The sequence below is a fragment of the Arvicola amphibius genome, chromosome 9 (assembly GCF_903992535.2).
Source record: "Arvicola amphibius chromosome 9, mArvAmp1.2, whole genome shotgun sequence".
Classification (NCBI taxonomy): Eukaryota; Metazoa; Chordata; class Mammalia; order Rodentia; family Cricetidae; genus Arvicola; species Arvicola amphibius.
This window is the reverse complement of record NC_052055.2, coordinates 73,493,057-73,519,072: the sequence shown is the minus strand read 5'-3', so window position 1 is coordinate 73,519,072 and position 26,016 is coordinate 73,493,057. Positions and strand designations below refer to the sequence as shown.

Here is a 26,016-nt window from a genome sequence, read left to right as displayed (position 1 = left end):
AACTTCCCAAAAGCACCCTAGCCAGATACTAAGTTTTCAGCAATGAGCCTTTGGGGGACAGTCTATTTCCAAATCACGACTGAGGAGCTTAAGGGGTGCACTGCCTAGGAGGTTAATAAGACAGCTTTTGTGAGATCTCTGCACTTTCCCAAGCCTGAGTTATTGTGGGTGAGTTGACTCATACCTTTGTTTCTGGCCTCTGCTTTGGCTATGCAATTTCTATTATCATGATGCTGTTAAGAGGCCCTCCACCAGAATGCAAAACCAATAGGGATATTCAAAACTAGAACTAAAGACTCTTCTTTATAAGGTTAACAGCATCCGGTATTTTATTACAGTAACAGAAGTAGATATTGAGGTAGTGGGCCCGAAGTAAGGCTCATGGTTCCTAAGCAGTCATAGTGTTGACACTCATCCTGGTGGTTCTCTGCAGACCAGGGCGTGTCTCACTCCTGTCACCTCCAGAGGCCTCCTTAGCTCCTGGTCTGGGCCAGATGTTCAATCAGGTTCCAGTAGGAGCTGGGGAGATGGCTCGATAGGTTAGTTCCTATCTTCAGCACCCATGGGAAAAAGCAAGGTGTGGCTGCACGTGCCTATAACTCAAGCACTTGGGAGCGGAGACAGGAGGATTCCAAGAGTTCCCTGGTCAGCTGGCCTGCCTACTCAAAGGAGTGTGAGACTCTTTCTCAAGGCAGTAAAGGAGGAAGTGGTAGTGTAGGACCCCCAACCTCCTCTGTGGCTTCTGCACGTGTGTACACGGATGTGCACGACTATACACATGCATGGATGTACCCCACACACCCCTCCACACACAGCTCATTCAGTTCCAGGTGCTTCGCAATGTGCTAGAATAAAACAGAACAACAAAATGCTGCTTATCGATACCTATATGTATCGATAAAAGGTATGTTTCTCCATGTGGAATAGAAACATAACTACAGTAGCTAAAGCAAACATTTATTCTATTTGGCTCAGCAAGACCTGTGAAGCACGTTACTATGCACCATGCCCTGTCCTAAGCGTTCTTGGTATTTACTTCTCAACAGAAGTTTGCTTTTCTCACATAGCAAGACATCAGAAGAACAGTGCGTTCCAGGTAAATACTGTGGGGCCTAAAGCAATAGTGGATTCAGGTCTTCAGACCTCCTGATCCTTCATCTTGGGTCTACGGCTATGCGTATGCAAACGTGTGTATGTGTGTGTGTGTGTGTGTGTGTGTGTGTGTGTGTGTGTGTTTGTACTTGGTATGCATGTTCTGTGGTATGAGTACGTGAGTGTGCAAGTATGTGTAACATTGCACACACACAAAGCCAGAATGTGCGATGTCTTTCCTTCTCACCCCACGGTATTGCCTTGAGGCAGAGTCTCTTCAGAGAACCAGAAGATCACTGTTTCAGATAGAATAGCCAGCCATGGAGTTTCCAGAACCTCCTGCCTTTGACTCCCACTCTCTGCCCTATGCTGGGATAGGCTTTTTTTTCCCACATAGGTTCTGGGGATTTGAACTCAGGTCCTAGTGAATAAGTGCTGTTATCCAGTGAAGCATCTCACCAGGCTTCCACGTATGCCTTTTGTCTTCATTCCACAAAGATAGTCACTGTATTTCCAGACATTAGATCTGAGTTTCTCGCATTGTTGGTGGACATGTCTTTTCCAGACGTCCAATGACCACTCTCTACTTGTGTCCCCTTAGCCGGATCCGCCTGAAAGGGTGGCAGTCTGAGAAGATGTGTCCTTCTGACTAAGCCCTCTGATATCCCAAAGGGAAAAAAAAATAAGGGTTCTGTTTTCTATTAGTAACAAAGAAGAGAAGAGAGGACGCTTGCATATAATTCACTTTCAAGTTAAGGTAATTTTCCCCCTATGGCTAAAATATCCGATCTAGCCATGCCATAAAAGATACATCATTTCCCGTGCTCTTTAGGGCTTGACAAAATATGCTGAACTTTAAGAAACAGAAGTAAAAAAATCGTGTGAAGAATTTTCTGTGTACCCAGCTCAAACTTCAGAAGGCACAGTCTCGGGTTGGTTGTAAGAGTCCTGGGTAGTTTCGGTCCTCAAATCAGACTGCCCAGGGGCAGGTGGGGTACCCGTGAAATGTTCTAGGCAAGCTAGGGCCGGGAGAGTGGGTTGGAAGGTATCTGAGTTCTGTGGAGATTTCTGTCCAAACCCCAGGGGTGCCCCATCCGTGTGATGGGTAAGAGGAAGGCTTACTGGGGCCAGACAGTGACTGCAGCGGTATAAGGACAGGCTAGGATGAGGATGGTGGGAGATGACCCAGTGGGTGCAGCGCTTGCTCCATAGACGTGAAGACCTGAGTTTCCATCCCTAGCACTTAACGTTTCTTAAAAAAAAATGCTCGTAATTTTATTGCTGAGGAGGAAAATTCCTGGGGCTCGGTGGCTGGCTAGTCTTGCCAAATTTGTAACCTCCAGGTTTGATGAGAGACGCTGTCTCAAAAAAAAAAAGTGGAAAATGACTGGCTGACTGACATTTGACCCTGCACAAGTATCTGTACACGCACGTGCACACACATGGGCTTACGTGCACACACACGCACGCTCACTCATGTGTGCGCCCACGTGCATGCATGCACACTTATGGCCAGATGAGAATCTCCATTTCTGTGATCACTTACTAAGTGTAAGAAGGGCTTGAGTCTGTCCAGGATGACTTCCTAGGAAGAAAATGAGTCAGACACGACATCTGTCCAGCAGAGGGAGGGCTACATTTCTCCTTGCATCTCTTGATTAGCTTTTCTGTATCTCCAGTCTCAGACACCAGTGCCCTCCCGTGTCACACACACTGCCAGACACTGTCCCTTAAAGTCAGCGACTCAATGGCAATGGCCACCAACCCGATGAGGTACACCAGGTTGTGATCTCCACTTTGAAGATGAGAAAACTGAGGCACAGGTGGTTAGAGTAGCCCACCCCGGTCTGTGCGAGGCAAACCCAGCAGCTGGCCCCACGGTCTGTGCTCTTGATTTGCGTGTGTTCCACATTTAACATTATCCGTTGTTTAAGAACCGCGCACTGTGCAGAGTTTTCAAACAAGAGGGAGGCTTAGAAAACAGTGACCAAATCAATTTGTAAGTCAGCAAGTCCGCAAGGAGTAAGTACCGTGTGTGCTTTCTAATACACTCAGCAGGCCCAGCTTCACCGTGGTCCCAGACCTCACCATCCACAGGGGAACAGAAGGTACCAAACCCAGCATGTAGCAGACACTGAGCAAGGCAACTGGAAGAAAATGTGTAGATTACTCCCCAAATTACCCAAACTAGGAAGGGAGGTGGCAGGGTGATTGCTTGTGCATCCGAGAAGGTCTTTGTCTAAAGATGTGGTCCTTCGAGGACCAAGCAAGCATGGGGAATGGAATTCCCTTAGTCCGAGTGCTTGTGGTGAGAAAGAGGTGAGGCAAGACCCGGGTCTATACAGGAGCAGACAGCCGGTGTAATTAGCGTCTCTCTGACAAGCTCGCCCTTAAGTCTGAACATCCGTGTTAACCCTAATCTATGCCCCCACACTCTAAAATCACCTTTTGTGAAGTAACTTAGAAACATCTCCTAGACTCCACCCGACTCAGTCAACCTCGTGAACGACACTGGCGGCATCAATAGCGTCAGTCAGCATTTATGTCGTTCCTTCTATTAGCACGATGGATTTTTACAGCCGTTTATGAGTTTCTGGGAAGCCTAATAGGAAACATACACAAGCTCCCACTGAAGCGGTAGACAGGGTGGCGCGCTGTTCAAGGAAAGGCCAGAAGGGGTCGCCACCATCCCACGGCTGGTGTCAGTACTGGCCACTAATCAGGAACATATCCTGTCAGTCCAGTCAGGGCAGGGTCTCTCTCTCTCTCTCTCTCTCTCTCTCTCTCTCTCTCTCTCTCTCCCTCCCTCCCTCCCTCTCTCCTTTCCTCCCTCTCCCCCCACTGATAAATAAACATATGGAGAGCTTACATTGTACAGTTATATGGAATCCTAAATTTGAAGAAGTAAATGACATTTTTTTTTCTTTTTGAATGTACCGTGGCTTTGAGGAGATTTTTTTTTAAAAAAAAATATCTGTACCTGGAACTTGTCTATATCATCAATATCATCCTTCAAAAATGTATTATATGAACAGCATGCCGAAATTGCCCTGAATTGCTCACCACAATGATGCTTTAGCCATAGCTAAAAATTACCAAAAGCTCTCATTCTTTTAAATAAAATAGCATACTTGTAGTGTTTGCTATTGCCCTCATAAATGTTCGCTAATAATTAATTGATAATTAGTCGACCTGTGGAGCTAAATTGGAAAGTTCTTCTTTTCAAAAAAAAAAAAAAAAAAAAAAAAAAAAAAAAAAAAAAAAAAACACAAAACTGGCTCCTCTATAAAGCTCTGGGAAGCTGCTTCAAGAAGAATGCATTTTCCTTTAAGGAAAGTCCCTGGCTTCCTTGGAGACATGTCTGAGAGGGTTCTGCTTACACTGTGACTTTGGGGGAACCCACAGTGTCCACTGTGCAACTCGCCACAGTCACAAGGTTTGGATCCTGCCTGTAGAGTAAGAAATCATTATTCTTTCCCCCAAGGCAGTCATCCTTTCCAGAGGACAGGGTACAACCCTGGCGGTAGGAACTGTAGACTCTTCCCTTGGTTGGCTTCCACTGCCAGGGCACAGCAGCGGACATGGTCTAAGGGCTATGGCATCATGGCATCTTTCTTACCTTAGTCTTCCTGCCATTTCTCTTTGGGCCAGTGTCTGGAAATGCAGGCCTAGAGATTGCTTCCCACAGGTGTGTGCCTGGGTCTCCCAGAGCTGGGCTGATTTGGTAACACACATCCTGCTGGCCAATTGGGTCATGCCTAGTGGTATCGGTCTGATGGAAGATGGGACCCAAATTCTCCAAGGGATCAGAGCAAGAAAACCAAACCCTGGCACTATGGAAAGAGTAAGACATGGCCCTAGGAGATGATTCCAGACAAGGGTAGGTTCCACTATGAGAATGAATGCCATCCTCCATGAGCCCCGGGATCATCCCTACTCATGCCCAGGAAGATCTAGTGTTCTCAGCTTTCCTCCCACACTGAACTTCTGCCTTGAGTTGACCTTTAGTTCACTCGGTGACCCCATCCTCCCATAGGCTCAGATCCAGTCACAAAGGGATCATAAGTTAGGTATTTCCTGAGGTCCTACTTTCTGCTAGTCTGTGGAAGTTGCTTCAGCAGCGGCCAGTAAACAGCCATTGGTAGCTGTAGATGACAAGAGCAAGTGACTTGGGAGTGACATGTCATGGATGGTTGGCATCTGTTGTCATGGTTCCCCTGACCCTGGTATGTTAACACAGCCAGAGGCCCAGAAACAAAGGAAGCAACCGCACTCCTGAGTAAGCCCCTTCCCAGACTCTGGAATCCCATGCCAGCTCTGACCCAGTAGCTCTAGGGACATAATAAGAGTCAATTCCACTTCCCTATGGGCACCCAAACTCCACAGCCAACTGTTTTATATTTTACCTCTGTGTGGTCCCTTACCCTCAGATAACCTGACTCTGGGTGATTCCCCAAACCTGCACAATGAACACAAACACTTACGTGAGTATTCATGCACCAGGAATGGCGGGGGACCAGTCTGGAATTCATATACCAGGGACAGGGGGACCACACTGAAAATCATATACAGGGGATGGGGGAGACTACATACATATGGAAATCACATACCGGAGATAGACTCCTGAAAATCTCCTTGCAGCATCTCTGCCTTCCTCAGAAATGCACTCAGTGTGACAGTATCGCCATGTCTCCCGCTGGCCAGACTCCTTACCTCACAGCTTTCATGGCCATGTTCTGTTCCAGCCCCAGCCCCAAATTCCTCGAATGTCTGGCTCTGAGCAATTCAGCTTCTCCTCTTCGCCTCCTTCCATGTAATACCAGGGCATGGGAAGAAAAGCTTCTTCCTCTAAAAGATGCCAGAGAAGTGATGTCAGATTCTTCTTATTGGATTTTTTTTGGTCTCCATTACCTTATCTAATTCACGAAATCTCATTTGTTTTTAACTCTCGAATGCCAGCAAAGTGTGACTATGTTTCTTTTCAGCCTCCAACAACGGGATGGCTGGGGTCTCCCTCAAAAGACAGCTGCATTTTGTGCCTCTTTTCTTTTTTATCCACATGAGCTCAGATGAAAAATAAGAAATTTCATCCAATTCTCCAAGTACTTCTCAGTATCCGGATGTTTTCTTCCTCCATGGAGGAACCCAGTTTTCTCCATGAAATTTTCTCCACACCGTTTTTATTTTTCCTTACACAGCACTGTGCCTGGGCACAGGCAAGGCCTCTGTTGGTTCTTTAGAAAGGGTGTAAAGGCCTCTGGTAGGCTCTGTACTCATAGACAACTTCTAGGCCATTCTGGATGATTCTTGAAGCATCAAGATTCTGATTAAACTCAACCATTAATAGTAGAAAGCAAGGTGTCCCCCAATTGATTGGATTGTGGGCACAAAGAAATGATGCTCCCTTTCACAATGAGATGAAGATGGATGACGTGTCAGTAGCATGAGATAGACCACATAGGTGGCCAGAGACAACGGGACAGCCTTTGGCACTCACAGTGGCCTGCAGAGTAGGAAAGATTTAAGTTTTGAGATCCAGTGTCTCAATTTTTAAAACCAGGTTTTGTTCCTGACTTATATATTTGGGCTAATATTTTGAAAATATACTTTTCTTAGCGTTTCTTAGTATATTCTAATTCAAGCTATACATACTTATGTCCAGAGAGTAGGATATTTTAAGAAGGCTCTGTGTGTGTGTGTGTGTGTGTGTGTGTGTGTGTGTGTTGAGGGGGTGGAGCACAGGTCAACCTTGGATATCTTCTTCTGTTGATGGCCACATTATTCTTGGATGCAGAGTCTCTTCCATGAACCTGGGCCTGCAGTGTCCCCTGGGTTAGCTGGTCAGTTGTCTCAGGATGCCTTCTCATCTCCATCCTGCTGTACTGCGGTTACAGATGCACGCTGCCAAGCCTTGGTGCACACGGTTATTGATGAGCCAAGCTCAAGGCCGGCATTTTACCCACTGAGCCATCTCTCCAGGTCATTTTAAGTAAGATTTCTAAGAGGGGAAAAAGGAATTTGGTATGTAATTTCTGGAATTCAACATAGCTGCATACCTTTTTAGAGATTTTCTAAATTCTAGTTTCTCATTTAATTTTTCACCCATCAAGAACCTTGTCCAGAAAGTTCACAAATTGCAGACAGACCCCTCATGCGCCTAGGCATAGGGGCTTGCTGCTAGGGACTTCACAAACTATTTGATATAGGAAAACTGAAAGGAAAGCTTAGAGAAGCGGTTCCAAACCTGTGGGATGTGACCCCTTTGAGGGGGACAAATGACCCCTTCATGGGGATTGTCATCTGCATATCAGATAAAATTCAGAACAGTAGCAAAATTACAGTTATGAAGTAGCAAAGAAAATTTTACAATGGGGGGGTGTCACTACAACATGAGGAACTGTACTAAAGGGTTGCAGTCTTAGGAAGGTTGGGATCCACTGACTGAGAGATTTGGGAGCGATAGAAAGGTGAGAGAGGCCTGGAAGTCAGCAGATATGTGTCTAAGAGACCCATGTAGTGCTCGGCTTGCAAACCATCTCAGCATGGAGGGGAGGCAAGAAGCCCACATACACCCCACCCTTAGAGCTAGCATCTCCTTAGCCCCACTAGAGAGAAGTCAAGACGTGTATGAGCTCCCACCCCCACCCAGTGCCACAAGGTCACCGGAGTGTCCTCCCCCACCCCAGTTCCGTTGACGCAGGAAGAAGAGCAAGGGAGAGACAGTCTGTCTGAGAAACTGAGTACTTCTATGCAAAAGAGACTGAGGATCCTCTAGAGGGACCATTACATCAGACTAGGTTACAATCCAGAATAGATTAATAAATTGCTAACTTTCCCACTGCCCAGTGCACGGGATCCCCTAAGTAAGTGTGTATAACAAATGGAACCAAGGACATATTATATTCATGTATACCTCTGAAGTGCTTTGGACTTTTCATGAAACTACCTATGTATGTCCTGGCACAAGTAAATGTGCCTTGGGTATGTCTGCGACTCGGTTTACTTAACTGTTAAGTGAGAATAAATACTAGCGCTTGGCTCTTATGTGTCTAGGCAACCATGAGCACCACATTCGGGGGTCCCTTCAGACGACGGTGAGTGTTGCCTTCCCGTGGGAATGGTCCTTAGCAGAGCAGTGTATGGAAGGCAGTGTGAAGGGTGCTCAGCCTGGGGCCAGAACCTAGTGGTTATGATCTGTTTTTCCATGGGCAGGCACCTACCTAGACTGCAGACTTTGCCAAAGGTGGGCCCTGATCCCTTTCTAAAACAAAATTTTATAATTTAAATTATGTGTACGGATGCTTTGCCTGTGTATCTGTCTGTAGACCTCAAACAGTGCCTGAGGAGGCAGAAAGGGTCAATTGAACCTGGGCGGTGGTAGCGCACGCCTTTAACCTCAGCACTCGGGAGGCAGAGGCAGGTGGATCTCTGTGAGCTCGAGGCCAGACTAGTTCTAGGACAGGCACCAAAGCTACAGAGAAACATTGTCTCAAACAAACAAACAACAAACAAACAAAAAGGGTCAATTGATCCCCTGAAGTGCAGTTAGAGCCAGTTCTTAGCCCTTGTGTAGGTGTTGAGACTTGAATCGAGGTCCCCTGCAAGAGCAGCCAGTATTGTTAACCCTTGAGCCATCTCTTTCCCAATTTATTTTTATAAGGTTTCTTTTTATTTATGTTTATATGGATATGTCTGTGTGAGTATATGTAACATATGTGTACTTCTCCAAGTACACATGACAGAGAAAAATACACAGAAGACCCTACAAAGCTCCTGCCCCCAGACCTGCTTTCCATTGTCTCAAAGACCCTTGGCATCTGCCCCTCTCTGTGTGAATTTTGAAAGCCAGAGGTGCTGCTGGTTTCATGATCCTCAGTTCCCATGCTGTGCCCAGATGTTAGCAAACTAGGGCTGAGCCTTGCTTGCAAAAACTTGTTGGAGGCTGGATTAGAATCTTGGCTCCCCATTCCTCCTCCAGCCCCCATGCCTTGGTAAGACTATATTATTTTCTTAGCTCAAATTGCCATTCCCAACTCATTATTTCTCTATGACGAGAAAACAATATTGGCTCTTATGTAATAGCAACCTCAATGAATCTGGAAGTGATCATGGAATGGGTGGATTTTTTTCCCTCCTTAAAAAAAGAGAGAAAAATAAATTTGAGATTGTTTGCATATGCCTGAGAATATTTATGAACTCTTCCCCTTTTTCCTCATTGCATATTTTACCCAGCACATTTGTGTGTAGTACAGAATAAATCTTTATGGGAAGCAGAAGCAGAGCAATTAAAAGACTGGGTATCCATCAAGTTCATGGGACGTTAGTCATCAAGGGTCACTGGGTGCCGTAGCCTGCCTGAGGTTAGTTACCACAGCCAGTGTCTGAGGAAGCCTTTCAGTGGTGAGATTCCCCCCACCTCTCTCTCTCTCTCTCTCTCTCTCTCTCTCTCTCTCTCTCTCACACACACACACACACACACACACACACACACACACGCACACGCACACGCACACACACACACACACACAAAAACAGAGAGAGAGAGAGAGAGAGAGAGAGAGAGAGAGAGAGAGAGAGAGAGAGAGAGAAGGACTTACTGTCCCCTGCCTTTCACCCTGATCTCTTTCCTATCCATTTTACCAGAGTAGAAAGTTCGCTCTGAGTGGTTTCATGATCCAGATGCCATCAGCCGAAAGAGACCATTTAATCCTGTGGTTCAGAACTGAGCCAGCAGGCAGGAGGGAGAAAGCTGGAGAGAATGTCTAGGTACTGTCATGGGTGGCTTGTTAGCCTGGAGTGTTTCAGCATGTGGGTATGGTGTGTCTGTTCCCCTCTGACCATCCCTCTCTACATGGTTTGTCACCAACAAGGATAGTTATGGCTGTGCATTAAATATGCAAGGGAGGGTGCATGGTGGCATATGCCTGTAATCTTAGTATTAGGGCAACAGAGGGAAGAGGAGCAAAAGTTCAAGGCCATTTTTGCTAGTTATTGAGCTTCATGAGCAAGTCTCAAAAAACAATTTTAAAAATCTAAGTAAGGGAGGGAAAGAAAGCTCCACTCTGGGGACTTGACCTCAGATTTGGGGTTACTTAGAATATCGTGCTCTCTGTTGCATCTTGGAATGTCTAAGAATATACTAATTTGAAGTATGGGAGGATGCACACAGACAGAAGGATGTCTGTTTCATCGAGTCACAAGAAAACAGTGATAATCATTGACCAACCTGGTACAGTCCAGGCCCTTGTCTCAGGAACTTTCCCGGCACTGAGTTGAGTGGACCTAAAAGGGGCCATGTGTGACCTGGGGGTTTTCATTGTTGCTCAGATGAGGAAACTGTCACTCAGTGACACTGAGGAGCTAACCTCTAGCCAGAACCAGGGGCCACAGGTAGGATTTACAGTGCCCAAAGCTAATACAATAAGCTTAAACAGGGAAGTGAAAAAAGTCATGTCCTCGCCCCCAAGTCTTGGAGAGGGCTCTTCAGTTAAAGGGTCTTGAAGCTATAACTTCAACTGTGAGTCTATTCTAGGCAAAATCCAAATCCTAATGGGGTGGGGAGCAACGGCGGGATTCCATCCTGCTTTTCATCTCGTGTCTCTACCATGATTACTGCCGAGTCAAGTTACTGACAAGCAGTGAGCATGCTCAGAATGTACATGCCCTGTGTGATGTTGTAGTAATGATGTAGAGGACCCAACCATAACTGTTATTAAACTTTACCCCTCCCATTTCAAGAGCTCATTAGGCAGATAGTTGGAATCTATCCAGAGCTGCTCTCCCAAGGTCTCCATCATTGCTTCCCGCCTCTTTGCCAATATTCACTGTTGCCAAAATTCACAGGTCTGCAAGGTCTCCAAGAGGCATTGGGAGTTAGGACTTGGAATGTCTCCTTTCCATTTGCACACTCCTTCATATCCGTCTGCTGACACAAATTGATCAAAATTTAACAACTATACCATGTGTCATGGTCATTTTTAAATGTCAACTTGCCACAACCTAGACTTGCCGGGAAAGAGAGTTTCAATTGAGGATTTATTTAGATCAGGGAGAGCAGGAATTACATTGATTGCTCATTGATACGAAGAGAGCCTATTGTGGGTGGCACCATTCCCTAGGCGGGGGGGGGTGGTGGGTGGGGGTGAGCCAGATAAGAGAACAAGCAAGCAAGAAGGCAGCCTGGATATTTGCTTCACGCTGCTAACTTAACTATGGTTGTGATGTGACCAACGGGTTTCAGGCTCCTGCCTCTGACTTCCCTACAAAGATGATCTGCAATTCAGTAATGTGTGCCAAATAAACCCTTTCTTCCTGCTTTGTAACAGGATGTTTTTAGCAGAACAACAAAACTGAAACTAGAATATTGTGCTATTTTTTTCCTTTCCTTCTGGGGTTGGGTTTTTGCCCCACTCTATCGCTGAAAGGATTTGAGTAAGCAAACAAATGCAGCATGAAATGCAATCGCTTTGGGGAGAAAAGCATAATAAGTATTGTCCAGTACCCACCCTCTGCCTTAGCCCCTGAATAGTCTGGTAATCCCATCACAGTCTAGACAATCACTGAGGGGAATTCAAGCATTTTTCCCCAGCTCTTCTCACTCTATTCTCTCAAACCGAAAACACAAAGCAGATGATGAAGCCGAGTTCAAATGCCACACCAGGGAGAAGGAAGTATTGAGAAACTAGGGGCCTGCCTCTAGTTGCTTTCCAAACATTCCAGGAAGTGTTCAGTAGCATTGTCTCAGACTAGTGTCCTTCCATTGTCTCAGACAAAAGGCCTCCTATGAAAAGACAAAAGTGGGTTGTTTGGGAGTGGCTAATTAATAGAAGGCACATCTGGGAAGCCATGACAAGGAGGACAGACCTCACAGTTTCTCCTCTGGATGGCAATGTCCCCCTTGTATCTGAGGCCAGGTGGGTCAATGGGAACTCCTGTGATCTCGGGAGCATGCTGTCAAAAAAGAGTCTAGGGGTGGGGGAAGTTGAGGAGCAGGACTGATGTCACAGGTACAGTGGTTAATGACCATGCAGCGACCCTGCATATTCAGGTGCAAAGTTGCCACATCTCCTTTCCATGATGAGCATGGTCCTATGCTCCTGTGTATCCAAATGGCTACTTGCTATATAATCAGGAGAGAAATAGAAGTGTCTTCTGTCATCTTGTCTTCTTTGCATCTGTGGTAAGTGACAGTCTCTATGCAATGGAATTGAATACACATTACTAATGGCCATTCCTGTCTGTTGCATTGGTCTTCCCAAACAGGACTGCTCTCTTTCCTATGTCCTGGTCTCTGAAGGTCCCCTCCCCATTTCCAGCTAGTTTAGTCAAAGTTAATGCTTCCAGAAAGCTGGTCCTATCTTAGGACTACTCCTGTGTCATTTTTAATTACTTAACCAGCCTTTTCTTTAAAATTATTGTGTGTATTGTGAATCATTGACAAAAAATAAATATAACAAAAAATATGTTGCCTAATGTTGTACCTGCTGGAGATAAGCTCCGAATACTTTGACATATGCTTTAGCTACTGAAATTCTTTATTTAATAGGAGACACATCTTAAAGTAAAAGGAATTTAATCAAATTAAAAGGAATATCTGGTGTTTTAATCAAATTAAAGAAATAACTAGTGTTTGCTGCTTTTCTCAGATTTATTGTGTGTGTGTGTGTGTATGCATGTGTGTGTGTGTGCGTGTATACACATGCATGTGTACTCTAAAGTCCCCATGACTATATTGAGTAAGAAGAGAGCTGACCCTTCTTTTCTTCTTTCATGGCAGCTCTTGAGAGGGGCTTGACAAGGGCACTAAAGAAACTGGATGACTACCTGAACACACCTCTGCCAGAGGAGATTGATACCAACATCTGTGGGGATGAGAAAGGGTCCCAGCGCAAGTTCTTAGATGGGGATGAGCTGACCTTGGCCGACTGCAATCTTCTCCCCAAGCTGCATGTAGTCAAGGTAAGAGGGGTCTGTGCATGGTATTGCCTTCCTCTCAGGCCCAGACAAATGGGTGGATGAATCAAGAGTAGTAACTTCTGGGAGCCCAGACAACTCTAGGCTCTGATGCCAGACTTATTAGGGACCCAGATCAGCCTTTACAACTTGTTGGGTGAACAGCCTCTCTGGGATTGAATTTCCTTAAATTAAAAAAAAAAAACTGTAGCCAGGTGGTGGTGGCGCACGCCTTTAATCCCAGCACTCGGGAGGCAGAGGCAGGAGGATCTCTGTGAGTTTGAGACCAACCTGGCCTACAAGAGCTAGCTCCAGGACAGGCTCTAAAGCTGCAGAGAAACCCTGTCTTGAAAAACCAAAAAAAAAAAAAACTGTATACATCTGGGTGTTTTACCCGCATGTGTGTATTACACTGTGTGTGTCTGGTTCCCATGGAAGTCAGAAGAGGCTATCAGATACTCTGAAACTGGAGTTACAGATGGTTGTGAGCTGTCATGTGTATGCTAGGAATTGAACTCGGGTCCTCTGGAAGAGTAGCCAGTGCTCTTAGCCACTGAACCATCTCTCCAACCCTTGAGCTTTCATACTAATTTATAAAATAGTCATCTGTTATTTATCTCCAGGATTATTGTGGGACTTGGGTATGAAACTGCTTATTTTACTAGAGGGACACAATGTATGGTAAGTGCGATGCCACTATACACATAGTTGCACCACAGCCTCGTCTTGGAGTTATCCCTGCCATGCTTTCTCATCTGCATTAGATGGGTCCTCCTGGGTCTTCATGGATCGCTGTGCACAGACTCCAGAAGCTCCCTCTGGTACCCACCTGCTATTCTCCCTCCCTATTGGCTGAAGCCATAGAAACTGCAAAGGAGTGGCGTTGAGAATGCCCGCTTGTTCTCATGACTGCTGCCCGTCTGCACCACCTGCTCAGTCATTCCCTATAAAAAGGTCACAGACTGAGTGCTTTTAAGAGGAAATTTAGGGGTTATCTCAAACGACCTCCAATCTCACACCCGTCTGCTTCCTGCTGTGTCTGTGGCAGCCTTGTGTGCAGCATGGAGGGATGTTTCTTGTAAGGAGCTCCCATCTTCCTGCCGCACACAGCTCTGAGTACTGAAGCATCCTTCCTATGTGGAGCTCCAGCACGTGCTCCAGAGCAATGTGGGACAGCTCCGTTGTTAGCAGACGTTTCTGTCCCATAAGCCACCTCCCAAATGACCACGCAGAGACTTATTGTTAATTATGAATGCTTAGCCAATAGCTTAGGCTTGTTAGTAACTAGCTCTTACAACTTAAATTAACCCATATTTATTAATCCATAGGCTGCCACATGACTCATGGCTTGTTACCTTATTTTTACATGTCCCGTTCCCTCTGTATATGCCTGGTGACTCCGCCCTCCTTCTTCCCAATATTCCCTCAGTCTGGCTCTCCCACCTAACCTATTTCAGCCTAGCTATTGGCCAGATGGTTCTTTATTAAACTAATAAGAAGAAATATCTTCATGATATACAAAAGGATTATTCCACAGTCCTCTGTTCTCCTTTATTTCATTGGAAGTCAGCATTTGTATCCTACTGAGGTCTCCAAGCAGACCCACCTCTCTCTCCTTTTCTCTCCCTCCCTCTCCTCTCCCCTCCACCTTCTCTCTTGTGTGTGTGTATGTGCATACACATCTAAGTGTATGCACTATAAGCACATGGAGGCTACACGTTAACGTTGGGTGTCTTCCTCAATCCCTGTCCACCTTATTCTTTTAAGACAGCAGCTATCACTGAACGCAGAGCTCACCGATTTGGTTAGACTAGCTGGCTAGTGAGCTCTAGGGACCCTCCTGTCTCTGTCTCCCAGCACTGGGAGTCCATGTGTATACTACCACACCTGCTCTTGTGTGTGGGTTACATTAGGAATCTATGCTCAGGTTCCCATGCTTGCAAAGCAAGAATTTTACTGACTCCATCATCCCCTCAACTCACGCCGACCCACGTCCATTTTGACGCTCACCATCCAGATGACTCTAGAGCAGCATGCAGTAGGGTCTGATGCCCAAATAACCCCCTGCTCTTACCATGTCCGTGTCTTACCATCTCATTTTGACCACAGAACCTTTTCTAAGTGTGGTGACCCTTTAATAAATACTAATTTATGGCAATATGATCAGCTCCTATGTTGTTTAGGGTAGTCATATTATTTCTGTCCCTCACTGAGGAGAAGGCTCACCTACTCTCCATCAGCAGGATATCGCTATTACTTTCAGCTGAAGTATTGAGCGAGATACATAGACTCTCCTCTAGTTAGAGAGCACTCCAGCCTGCGGTGAAGTCACTCAGCTGGTCATCCACGTGTGAGTGTCCCACGGTTCTGGGTTAGCACTAAAACTGGGGAGGGAATTACATGCTTCCAGGGCAGGCCAATACGACACTTTAATATGAAGACATTTTTGGCTCAGGGCCAAGCTAAAGATCTCTTGTAGGACCAGCCAAGTATGTTACTTTGAAGTTATTAATTATTGCACACCCCACCCACCAAAGTGTGCTTTCTTCTCCTTTCCCTGAATAAGCAGAACCATTAGGTACGTGTGATGCCCACTCAGTCACACGGTGTCATGGTGATAGAGTGGAAAGATCAGAAGAGCCAAGTCTAATTCATCACCTGCCACCAACTAGCAGGGCGGACTAGGGCAAGTCATTTGATCTTTTAGGATTTCATTTTTCTCGTGCCTAAAAGAAGAGGCGTGGATCAAATTCCCTTGCTTCCTTTTCCTTCCTTCCATCTCTCCTCTCTTCTCTAACATGTACAGGCAACTCACTTAGGCATCCTTTGTCAAAGTAAGCAAACACACAGCACACACAGGCTTCTATGCCATCCTCTGAATGCATCAGTTCCAGCCAGCCCTAAATGACCAAGTTAATCCCCTGTCCTTGGAGACAGTTCAGTGGGTTTCTAGCTCTGGGAAGCCAGGGATCAGATGGAGGATGGCCTAGGAGGGAACAAAGGCTGGGCCCGGGCTCCTGTCTCCTTGGATTTCTGCTGATCCAGCTTATCAGATCCAGGGACCTGGCAAAGCTCTCCAGTGCAGAGAGCATGAAGGGGAGCCAAGGCAGTTTGGCCTCAGACGCCAAAATCTAATCTGGGTGGTGGGAGCTAACTGCTTTCATATGAGACAGCAAATTCACAGCATGAGCAAGGAAGTTCCTCTGGACCTCAGAGTTCTGTGCGTCCTCGTTCCTGCTTGCCTTCCGGACACATCTGTCCCCATCCCAGGATGCTGTGGGGCTGTGACCCACACTCACCTTGAGCCTGGTCTAAACTTCCATGGGTGGGCTTTTCCTGGCCCAGCACAGTGACTGTTCTTAGTGGGCCAACTTGGAAGGGAGATAGACATATAAATATAAATACAGGTTCTGTAATTGCATGCCTGTTATTTCCAAACTAATGAAGATAACCCAGGATATGTTTTCTAGTTTGCCTTGCTATTGCTCTGATAAAACAACGACCAAGAGCAGTTTGGAGGTTTGTATTTGGCTTACACTTTCACATCGCAGTCATCATAAAGGGAAGTTAGACCAGCAACCCAGGAGCAAGAACCGAAGCAGAAACCAAGGAGGAATGTTGCTTACTGGCTTGCTCCCCTTGGCTTACTCAGTCACCTTTCTTGTGTCCTGGCTCACTTGCCTAGGGATGGTACCACCCATAGTGGGCTGAGCTTTCTTACATCAATCAATAATCAAAAAAATGGCCACACAGACATATCCACAGTGTGACCTGATGAAGTTCCTTCTCACAGATGCCTCTAGTTTGTGTACAGTTGACAAAACCAACAGGTACAGCTCTCATTGAGCACTGGCCTAAAACCTAGCACCACAAAAACAAATAAACAAATGGATAAATAATAAAACTCCAAATTAAAATGCTAGCACTAACCAAGTACGGCTTTATTAACTAGTGCCAAATATCCCCCAACCCCATTTCTTTGAGCTCAGCTGGCACAGAGTCTATAAATAAATGATCCAGGTTGTTCTCTAATTTGAGATCCTCCTGCCTCGGTCTGGTGAGAGTATTTGGATTCCAAGTTCATGCCTTCAGGCCAAACCATGCACACCAGCTCTTAGTAGATTCATTCGCTGTACTTTGAGCCGTTTTTATCCCACTTGGCTTATTCCAGCTAGTTCCCTTGGTCAGAAAATCATCACAGTCTAGATTTGCTCCAAGCCGAGACAATCTCTTCTCAAAGGTCCTGGTCAAACTGGGAGGTCCTCCTCTTGTAGTGACCAGAGGGAGCTCTGGGACAACTGGACAGAACATTGTAGGTGGCTTCTTTGGTGTTCAACCCCAGGAGAGAATAATTTCCTATCAAGAATTTCTGCCTCTTGAATACTGGGAAGCACAGATGTGCCTGGAGGTTTCCAGACTCAGTGGCAGCTACTTTCTCAGGGGACCCCTTGGATTTGTGGGAATGTGTCAGTGGGGAGCCCTGAAGAGGTGGGTCCTACAGAGATACCACCTGGACTTTGGAGGTAAGAGGGATGGTTGGCTGTGTCGGGAGCCAGTCTCTGCCGCTGAGTCCCTGTCGTGTCCTGCTCCTTCTGAGCTGGCACAGGAGGTGTAGGAGTAAATAAGAAACAGGACTCAAGGCTGCCATAGAGGACAGTAGAACCTCCGGAAGGGGAGCACCTGCTACCCTGGCTTCCAGTCTTGCTGCCGGGTGTAGTAACTTTTCTTCAGGGCCTGTAGACTTACCTGATGTGGCACAAGTAGGCTGTTCACAACCCCAATATTACCACAACAATAATAATAACAGCAAAGCAAATTGGGGGACAAATTTGGAAGTGAGCATAGGTTTTGAGGAATGGACAGATTCTATGGAGGAAGGGAGGAGGTCACAAATGACTTTCTACACAAGAGCATGGGGCCACATGGGGCCATCTACAAAGCCTAAGACCTGAGACTAGAGTAGCTGAGGCTCATCAGCCCTTTCTCAAGGGAAAGAGGCAGATGAGGGATGCAATCATTTTGAAGGTGCCTTGATGACCTCTGGGGGAGGACGGACATAAAGACAGGGAACTCCTAGAGTTTGAATGAGCCTGAGAAGCTGCCGGGCAGGTGTGCATAGGGGCCAGTTTCCCTTTCCAACACAGACAGTGAAATGCTAAGGTGCTATAGCAGGCAGTTCTCTTCTGCACAAAGAAGCAGGACAAAAGCAGAGGGACTCTGAAGCTGAGGCAGTTTCTTGGGTCTCTCAGGATGTTAGAGAACCAGAGTATCATTGTCTGAATGTCACCAGTAAGAGGTCACAGATTAACTGGCACTTAGGGACTAGGAGATGAGTTGTCCTGTTTCCTCATTAGTTGCATAGGGCTGAGGGGAGAGGAGAGTTATGGGATGAGCAGGAACTGTAACAAGTGCTCCTGATTGCTCAGCGGACAGGCCCTATAATGGCAGTCCCTGTGACCCACACTGATTCCCACCCTTCCTAATGCTCAATGGACAGGCACCGTACTGGTAATCCCTGCAACCCACAGTGATGCTCATCCTTCCTCCTGCCTCAGCCCTTTAATACAGTTCCTCATATTGTGGCAACCCCGATTATTTTCATGCTACTTCATAACTGCAACTGTCATTGTCATGAATTGTAATGTAAACATCAGTGTTTCAGATGGTTTTAGGTAACCCCTGTGAAAAGGTCCTTTGACCCACAAAAGGGTCATGACCCACAGGTTGAGAATCACTGCAACATGTCATGAGTCTTTCAGTCTCTCCTGGCTCCAGTTTGCTCATGGCTAAAGAACATTTTCACATTTAAAATGAAAGGTTTTGGAACACCAGGAATGTGACTTAATGGGGGTGGTTTGCCTAGCATACATTATGCCTTGGCTTCAATCCTCTGCAGTACACACACACACACACACACACACACACACCACAGAATGGTTTCATCACATATAACTCAATGTACCTTGTCTGATGTTGGGATAACAGAAGATACCAATGATTAAATTCAGCTGTGCACTGAAACTTTACTTATGAAATGACTGTGCCTCTCCTTTCTCATCTGGACAATAGGGATACAGTCCTTGCAGGATGCTTCAGAGATCTGAGCAGCTCCCACCCAGTTCCGAGTAGCTTAACACAGCACCCAGATGAGAGCGGGCTTATGAGCCAGTCATTAGGATTACGGAAGGGTGTAAAAGCAAGAAGACTGTAGTCCCTCCCTGTCCTGCTGTTGCTTACAAGCTGGGGAGGAGAAAAGGATGCTGTCATCCTTGCGACTCAGGACAGAATGTACATATTGTCCTGGAATCTGAAAACTGAAATGAGTCCCTGGAAAAAAATGTGTGTTCTCCCTGGTATAGAAGGATCCCCAAAATGAGTTTCTCATGCAGTTGGTCATCCTTGTCCTTGACTTGGCATAATTTTCTGTGGACTTTACATCATCCAGATGGGAAGGTAGAAGAAATCCTCACATAGCTGAGGGGGAGAGGGGTTCTGAACAGAATATCAGATCCTGTGGTTTGATGTCTCTCCACCCACAAGAGAAAAATGAAAAAAGTTGGGAGCAGAACCCTTGGAGACATACTACTCTCTGCTGCCCCTGCCTGACCCTGAGAGCTATAGGGAGGATAAACTAATGGGCAGGTCCCAATGAACAGTGAACACAGGAGCCCTTGTTAAAAATATATATATGAAGACTCCTGATATTAACACAGCATTAAAGCAAGGGCCTTCTGTATGCAAGGCCCTGGGAGAGCTCACAGGTCATGTGCCCAGAAAGTTGTAGCGACTACACAGACCTTATTCAGAAAACCACCCTGCCAGCCTCCATGTAGTGAAGAAGCAAATGCATGAAAGGGGTACCTGCTGGGCATCAGTGAATTGTGTTAGACAATGGTATGGACTGTCTGGCTCTCCTCTGAGCATTCTGTCAGGACCCATTCATCCATTTCTGCAAGGTAAAGTCCTGTTATCACCTCCATGTGAGAGAAAAGCAAATTGGGGCTCAGAGAGGTGTCAGGAGTTTGTCCTTGGTCACAGCTGTCAGATGAAATCGGGATTACAAAGTGGCCAGCTGAGTCCCAGAGCTGGCCCCTAGCCACTGACACTACTGTTCCTATAAACACAAACCTCTCTTCTCCACATGTCCTGAGCCACATCTGGTAAGCATGGCAACTCAGAAAAGATTGGAGACTACTAGTGGCCCGCACCCACACCAGATCTAGAACCTACATATATATGCTAATACCTGACTCTCTTTTCTGGGTCCCACCACCACTGCCATCACACAAAAATAAGAATGCTTATTTAGAGCAAAGCAGAAGAGGGACCAAAATTAAAGAGAATTTGAACTAAGACAGGTAGCATGTATCTACAATCCTTGTACCCAGGAGGTGGAGGCAGGAGGACTGGAAATTCAAAGTCACATAGGAAGTTTGAGGTTAGCTTGGGCTATGTGAATATGGATACTCTATTGGTAATATGCTTGTGGTTGTCACACATATTTTCCCAAATATGTTATAAAGTACAGAAACTATGTCTACCTCAAAAAAAATTCATATCGCTTGGGTTTCCTTCACAGCACACTTTTTTTGTTTATATATACATGTATGCATATGCATGTTTACATGCCTGTAGGCATGTATGTGCATTGGTGCATATAAACATGTATGTGCATACATGTGGGGTCCTGAGGTTGATGTCAAGAGTCATCCTCAATTTCTCTTCCATTGACTCATTAAGGCAGAGTCTCTCGCAATCAAACTCAGAGCTTGCTGATATGGCAAGTCTTTCTGGGCAACTTTGTAGTGTGAAGCGGCGGGGCTGCGTCCCGCCACCCGGCCGCCGGCTAGCTTTACACCCGAAATAATTACACGGAAACTGTATTCTTTTAAACACTGCCTGGCCCATAGTTTCAGCCTCTTATTGGTTAATTCTCACATCTTCCTTTAACCCATATTTAGTAATCTGGGTAGCACCACGAGGTGTGGCTTACCAGGAGAGATCTTAACCTGCGTCCATCTCGGAGAGGAGCAGCATGGAGACTCACTATGGCGACTGCCTGAAGCGTCTCCCCAACTCTACTTCCTTGTTCCCACAATTCTGTTCTGTCTACTCCACCTACCTAATTTTCTGTCTCTTAAAGGGCCAAGGCAGTTTTCTTTATTAATTAACCAATGAAAGAAACATAGACCGATAACTCTCCTCCATCACAACTTTTCTCAGCCTTGGTGCATGCAGATGTACCTGATATGCACAGCCACCCGTGAAATCGTGGTCCTAATACCTCCTACTGATTTGTGTCCTGTCTTCACACTATCTCTGTCTTGTCCTCTTTGTTTAGATTGTGGCTAAGAAGTACCGGAACTACGACTTCCCGGCTGAGATGACAGGCTTGTGGCGGTACCTCAAGAACGCCTATGCGCGGGACGAGTTCACCAACACCTGTGCAGCTGACAGCGAGATCGAGCTGGCCTATGCAGACGTCGCCAGGCGCCTCAGCCGATCCTGAGCTTAGCCATTTGGCCCGATTCTGCTGCAAAAGAATTCTATTTCTCCCAACGGCCTTCTACAGACTCATTTCCCTCCTTACCTTGAGGAAACATTTAAAAGCAAAGAACGAAGCCACATCCTGCCGGCACCCCTGAACTCAGCTCCAGACTGCTACCTTCTAAGATCAGTGCCATCCTTCTGCCCTATCCCAGGAGCCAGACGAGAGGAGAGAACACAGCAGCAGACCTTCCCACCTGCTGACCCCATCTAGGGTCAGTGTGACTGGGGTCAGTTTGAAGAGCTCCCATGGGATTGTCACTGGTCCCTTCTGCCAATATAATGCTTTCCCTGATGCTTTAGCAACTCCAATCCCAGCTTCTTCTCCACCCCACTTCTTCCTCAGTAACTTCGAGGCCACCGACAAATATTATCCCATGATCCTTAGGGAGAGAACGATGCTTTGATTGGAAGACAGTGCTGGGGGAGGGACCCAGCTGGGTATGGCTTTGGGAATCTCGCAGAGCAGTTCCAACTGCTCACTATTTCTGACTGAGGGCCATATTATAATGTCTCCTTGGATACACCCAAATTTGTTGCAGTGCTGGGACCAGATGCAATGCGATTATGTCCTGGCCAGCACTGAGCCCGGCTTTCCACCTGTCTCCATTCGGCCATAAAGGCAGTTGACCTATGATTGAAAACTGAGGCGATTCAAATGGAGAGGGACTTCTGGGAAGCAAGCTGATGCCAAAAGACCCAGCAGGGCCTACAGCCACAGGGGTCACTGACTTAAGAGTACTCAGCCACTGGAGAGTACAAGAATGAGCGTGACTGTGTTCTTCAATGAGTGGCTTTGGGTGGAGTTGTGGGGGGAGAGGGATGGAAGCAGATAAAGCAAGGAGTTTGAAAAGTAGCCTAGTAAACGTTTAGACCAGTCTTCTCCCTCACTATCTAAATCATGGACTGCTCTTAGGGCACACACACACCTACCAAACATCAAGCAGACTCCAACATTGGCCAAAATTGTCTTCCGGGCCCTTCCTAGTCACTTCTAGATGTGGGTTGCCACCTGGGTGTGCTCAGGATCCCAGCTTCCTCAACCCCAGCGTCTGATGGAAGAGAAATTCTACTAGGAAATGGTGTGATCAGGGGCTACCTTAGGAAGAAAGTCCATGGGTCTTTCTGACTGGGAAGCCACAACTTGAATTTGGAAAATATGTACTGTCCTGGGTTCATTTTCCCGCCATCAAACTCATCTATCAGATTTTTAAGAAAAAGCTTTTTTTTAAGCCTAATATTTCTCTCCTTAGTCGTCTGCCTTGTGTTTTACCTACAAAGCTCATGGGGCCTGAGCATGGGAACCTGGACTGACCAACCATTATGACAAATGAGTTAATCATTCCCTCTTCCTCTACCAATGAGCTAGTGCGCACATGGGAGAAATCCATCCGCTGGACCTCGCTCTAACAATCCTGCCTTCTGTGTCGCTGCCAGTGCAGAGCAAGGCTCCTGAGGACCGGAAAGCCCCTGGACTTGGCTCATTACTCCGGAGGGTGGGGCAGCACGGGTCCTTTCCACAGAAATGTCAACACATGCTAACAGTCACCGGACTCACCTGCCTCTAGGGATCGCCAAAGCAAAGCCCGACCATTGATCCAAGAAGGGAGGAAGCAGGAGGTCTCCCTAGCCCATTGGGGAAGAGGACTCTGCCTGCATTTTATAAACCTGAAAGGGCTTTGAAGGTGCAAAATGAATCGATTCATTTCCATCCTACAGGAACCTTTCCACAGGCTCTCGGCAAGCTGCCCCTGGGGTGTTTAAAGAGCAGTTCTGCTGAGGGACCAGCCCTTTTACTGCAGGGAAGAGCCCCTAGTGGGCCTGCGGAGCTGGGAGAGGCGCAGGAAGAGCTTCCGGAACCATAGGAAGGCTGTTTAATTAATAGGAAACCATGCTGTTCTCAGGAATCCTTCCCAGAACTCATAAGCAGGGTGAACCCCAGGCAGTTCACAGCCCTGTGTCCTGCAGGTGGACCTATAGTGAAGACCAGGATACATATAGAGGAGTCCCCGAGGGAAAGGAGAATACTCGGGACCCTCACATGATATTGTGAGCCCGGAAATGAGCAAGTCTTTGAAAATAAACCACCCAAGCTGAGTCAATACTATTTCTAAAAGGTCCTCCTGTGATTGAGTTAATTTTACATACATAACAAAATTTAGCCCATGTTGGATCTATCATAACCCCTTTTAAAAAGTGGTGAGATTATAGAATAGAGGTTCTTCTGAGCACTTAAATTCAGAAGTGATTTTAATATTATCAGAGAATCATAATTAGACTGACCATTGTCTTAGGACAGAGTTGTCTTGGTATATAAAAATAGCAATTAAGTAAATGATAATTATTCCCCATCCCCCACCCCCACCCCCGAGCAGAGTTTTCTTCGGAGGTTCCAGCTTCTTTGGACCTTGGCCTTAACCTTGTCATGTGTATGATTCACCATCTGCAGCCACACTCCGGTAGGTTCCAAGTCTCCACTCATACTGTGTGAGCACTGCCTGCAGAGACTGGATAGGAACTATTCTGGCAAATGCCAGTCCCTCAGGAAGCATTTGGGTGACAGAGAAAGACAAGCTATTTTGATGGAACCATTTTTTTTTGTGCTCATTTCTCACCTTGAATTTTCACATGACGTGTGTGTGTTTGTGTGTGTGTGTGTGTGGCAAGTGGCAGGCAAGACAGACAGCTGGAGTGAAACTCAGAATTACTGAGTTGCATGTAGTTACCTATTTAAAACTTCCTATGTCTTAGGTTGACCCAGAGAGAAAATCTTTATTAAGATAATACTAACTATACACAATAAGATAGAAAGTGAATTTTTGGTTGTTCCAGAACATTTCATATTTTCCTGCCAAATTCAGGTCTTAGGTATGTGCATATTTCACCCTTTAAACAAGGGATCTAGATTAGGCTCCTGGCAGCAAACAAATCAGTTGCGAAGTCAGAAACAGTCGGTTTATTTGGCCAGGCAACCCTAAACAGGTGCCAGATTTCTGGTAGATGGCAACTGCCCCTGGTGTTCCCTTCTGGCGCTGGTGGGACCAGACAAGATCTTGATTTTTTTTCATCCACAAAAAGCCGCTCCAAGAGCGAGGTTTGTTTGGGGGATGTTTTTGGTACCTTCTGGTTGTCGTGAGATGAGGCAGCAGTCAAGAAGACAGCACCTATGCTTCAAAGTGGGCATTCTGCACACAGACAGTCCCAAGCATTTTAGGACCATTGTGGGAATGGAGCATGTTTGTCACAGACAGACATCAACTGTCTAAAAGTCCTAGGAATCTGCAAGGCCCAGGAAAATTGTGTTTTGAAGGAAGCAGAGGCAGAAGCTGGGTGTCTATCTAGGAAGAGTTTGCCACCATCACTGAAAGGGTTTGCAACAACAATCAGATCATTCTAGAAGCGATAGGTGTCTGATAGGTGCTTCTGGGATTCTCCATTTTCCCATGATCAGAGGTGAGCTCAACTACAAGAGGAGTCAGAAAACTGGTGGCCTTGCTTGGAAACATGAAACATTAACTTATGCTTGAAACTTAAGTTCAGTGATTCCCAAGGCTTATATTTTAAAATCTAAGTATTTGTGCCGGGCGGTGGTGGCGCACGCCTTTAATCCCAGCACTCCGGAGGCAGAGGCAGGCGGATCTCTGTGAGTTCGAGACCAGCCCGGTCTACAAGAGCTAGTTCCAGGACAGGCTCCAAAAGCCACTGAGAAACCCTGTCTCGAAAAACCAAAAAATAAAAAATAAAAATAAAATCTAAGTATTTGTATCATATATATTCATATATATATATTATACCTATATATGACATAAAGAAAGATCTTTAAGCTAAGCGATATTGGCATATACCTTTAATTCCAGCACTCAGGAGGCAGAAGCAGGCAGATCTCTGTGAGTTTGAGGCCAGCCTGGTCTACAAGATGAGTTCCAGGACAGCTAAGGCTACACAGAAAAACCCTGTCTTGAAAAACAAAAGAGAAAGAAAGAAAGAAAGAAAGAAAGAAAGAAAGAAAGAAAGAAAGAAAGAAAGAAAGGAAGGAAGGAAGGAAGGAAGGAAGATCACTAGAAAACATGGAGGAGAGAAGCGTGCCTGTGAAGCCCCAGATTCTACTGTTGGGAGAACATTTGGAATCTTGTCATTGGCCGTGGGGCCCTTCTACAGAAAGGCCAGTGACCTTGCATCCTTTGCTGTCTACCACTCAAACTAACATCCTGTGCTGAGCTCCAAGTCCATTCTCTTCCCCTTACAATATTCTGTTCTCAGCCTCATTTCAAGACTCTTTCATCTTGTACGTATGAATCAAACAGCACAATCCTATTTAATGTTGTTGGAGGAAATAGACCTGTTCCCTACTACTACCACATAAACTAGCAAAAATAAGCAAAACATTGCCCCCGTATGAGGTTTGAGTTAAATCGTATTTTCTAT

The 26,016-nt window shown here is 46.1% G+C and overlaps 1 protein-coding gene across 2 annotated transcripts in view; it reads left to right on the top strand.

Moving 5' to 3' along the window:
* Clic5 (chloride intracellular channel 5) overlaps positions 1-25,237 on the top strand; it is a 147,237-nt gene extending 122,000 nt beyond the window's left edge. For both annotated transcript variants that reach the window (XM_038344006.1, XM_038344007.1), the window contains exons 5-6: positions 12,869-13,050; positions 21,386-25,237. In XM_038344006.1, the coding sequence (XP_038199934.1) occupies positions 12,869-13,050; positions 21,386-21,553 (350 nt within the window). In that variant the 3' untranslated portion in view covers positions 21,554-25,237. The remainder of the gene's footprint in view (positions 1-12,868; positions 13,051-21,385) is intronic.
* The last annotated feature ends 779 nt before the right edge of the window (positions 25,238-26,016 follow it).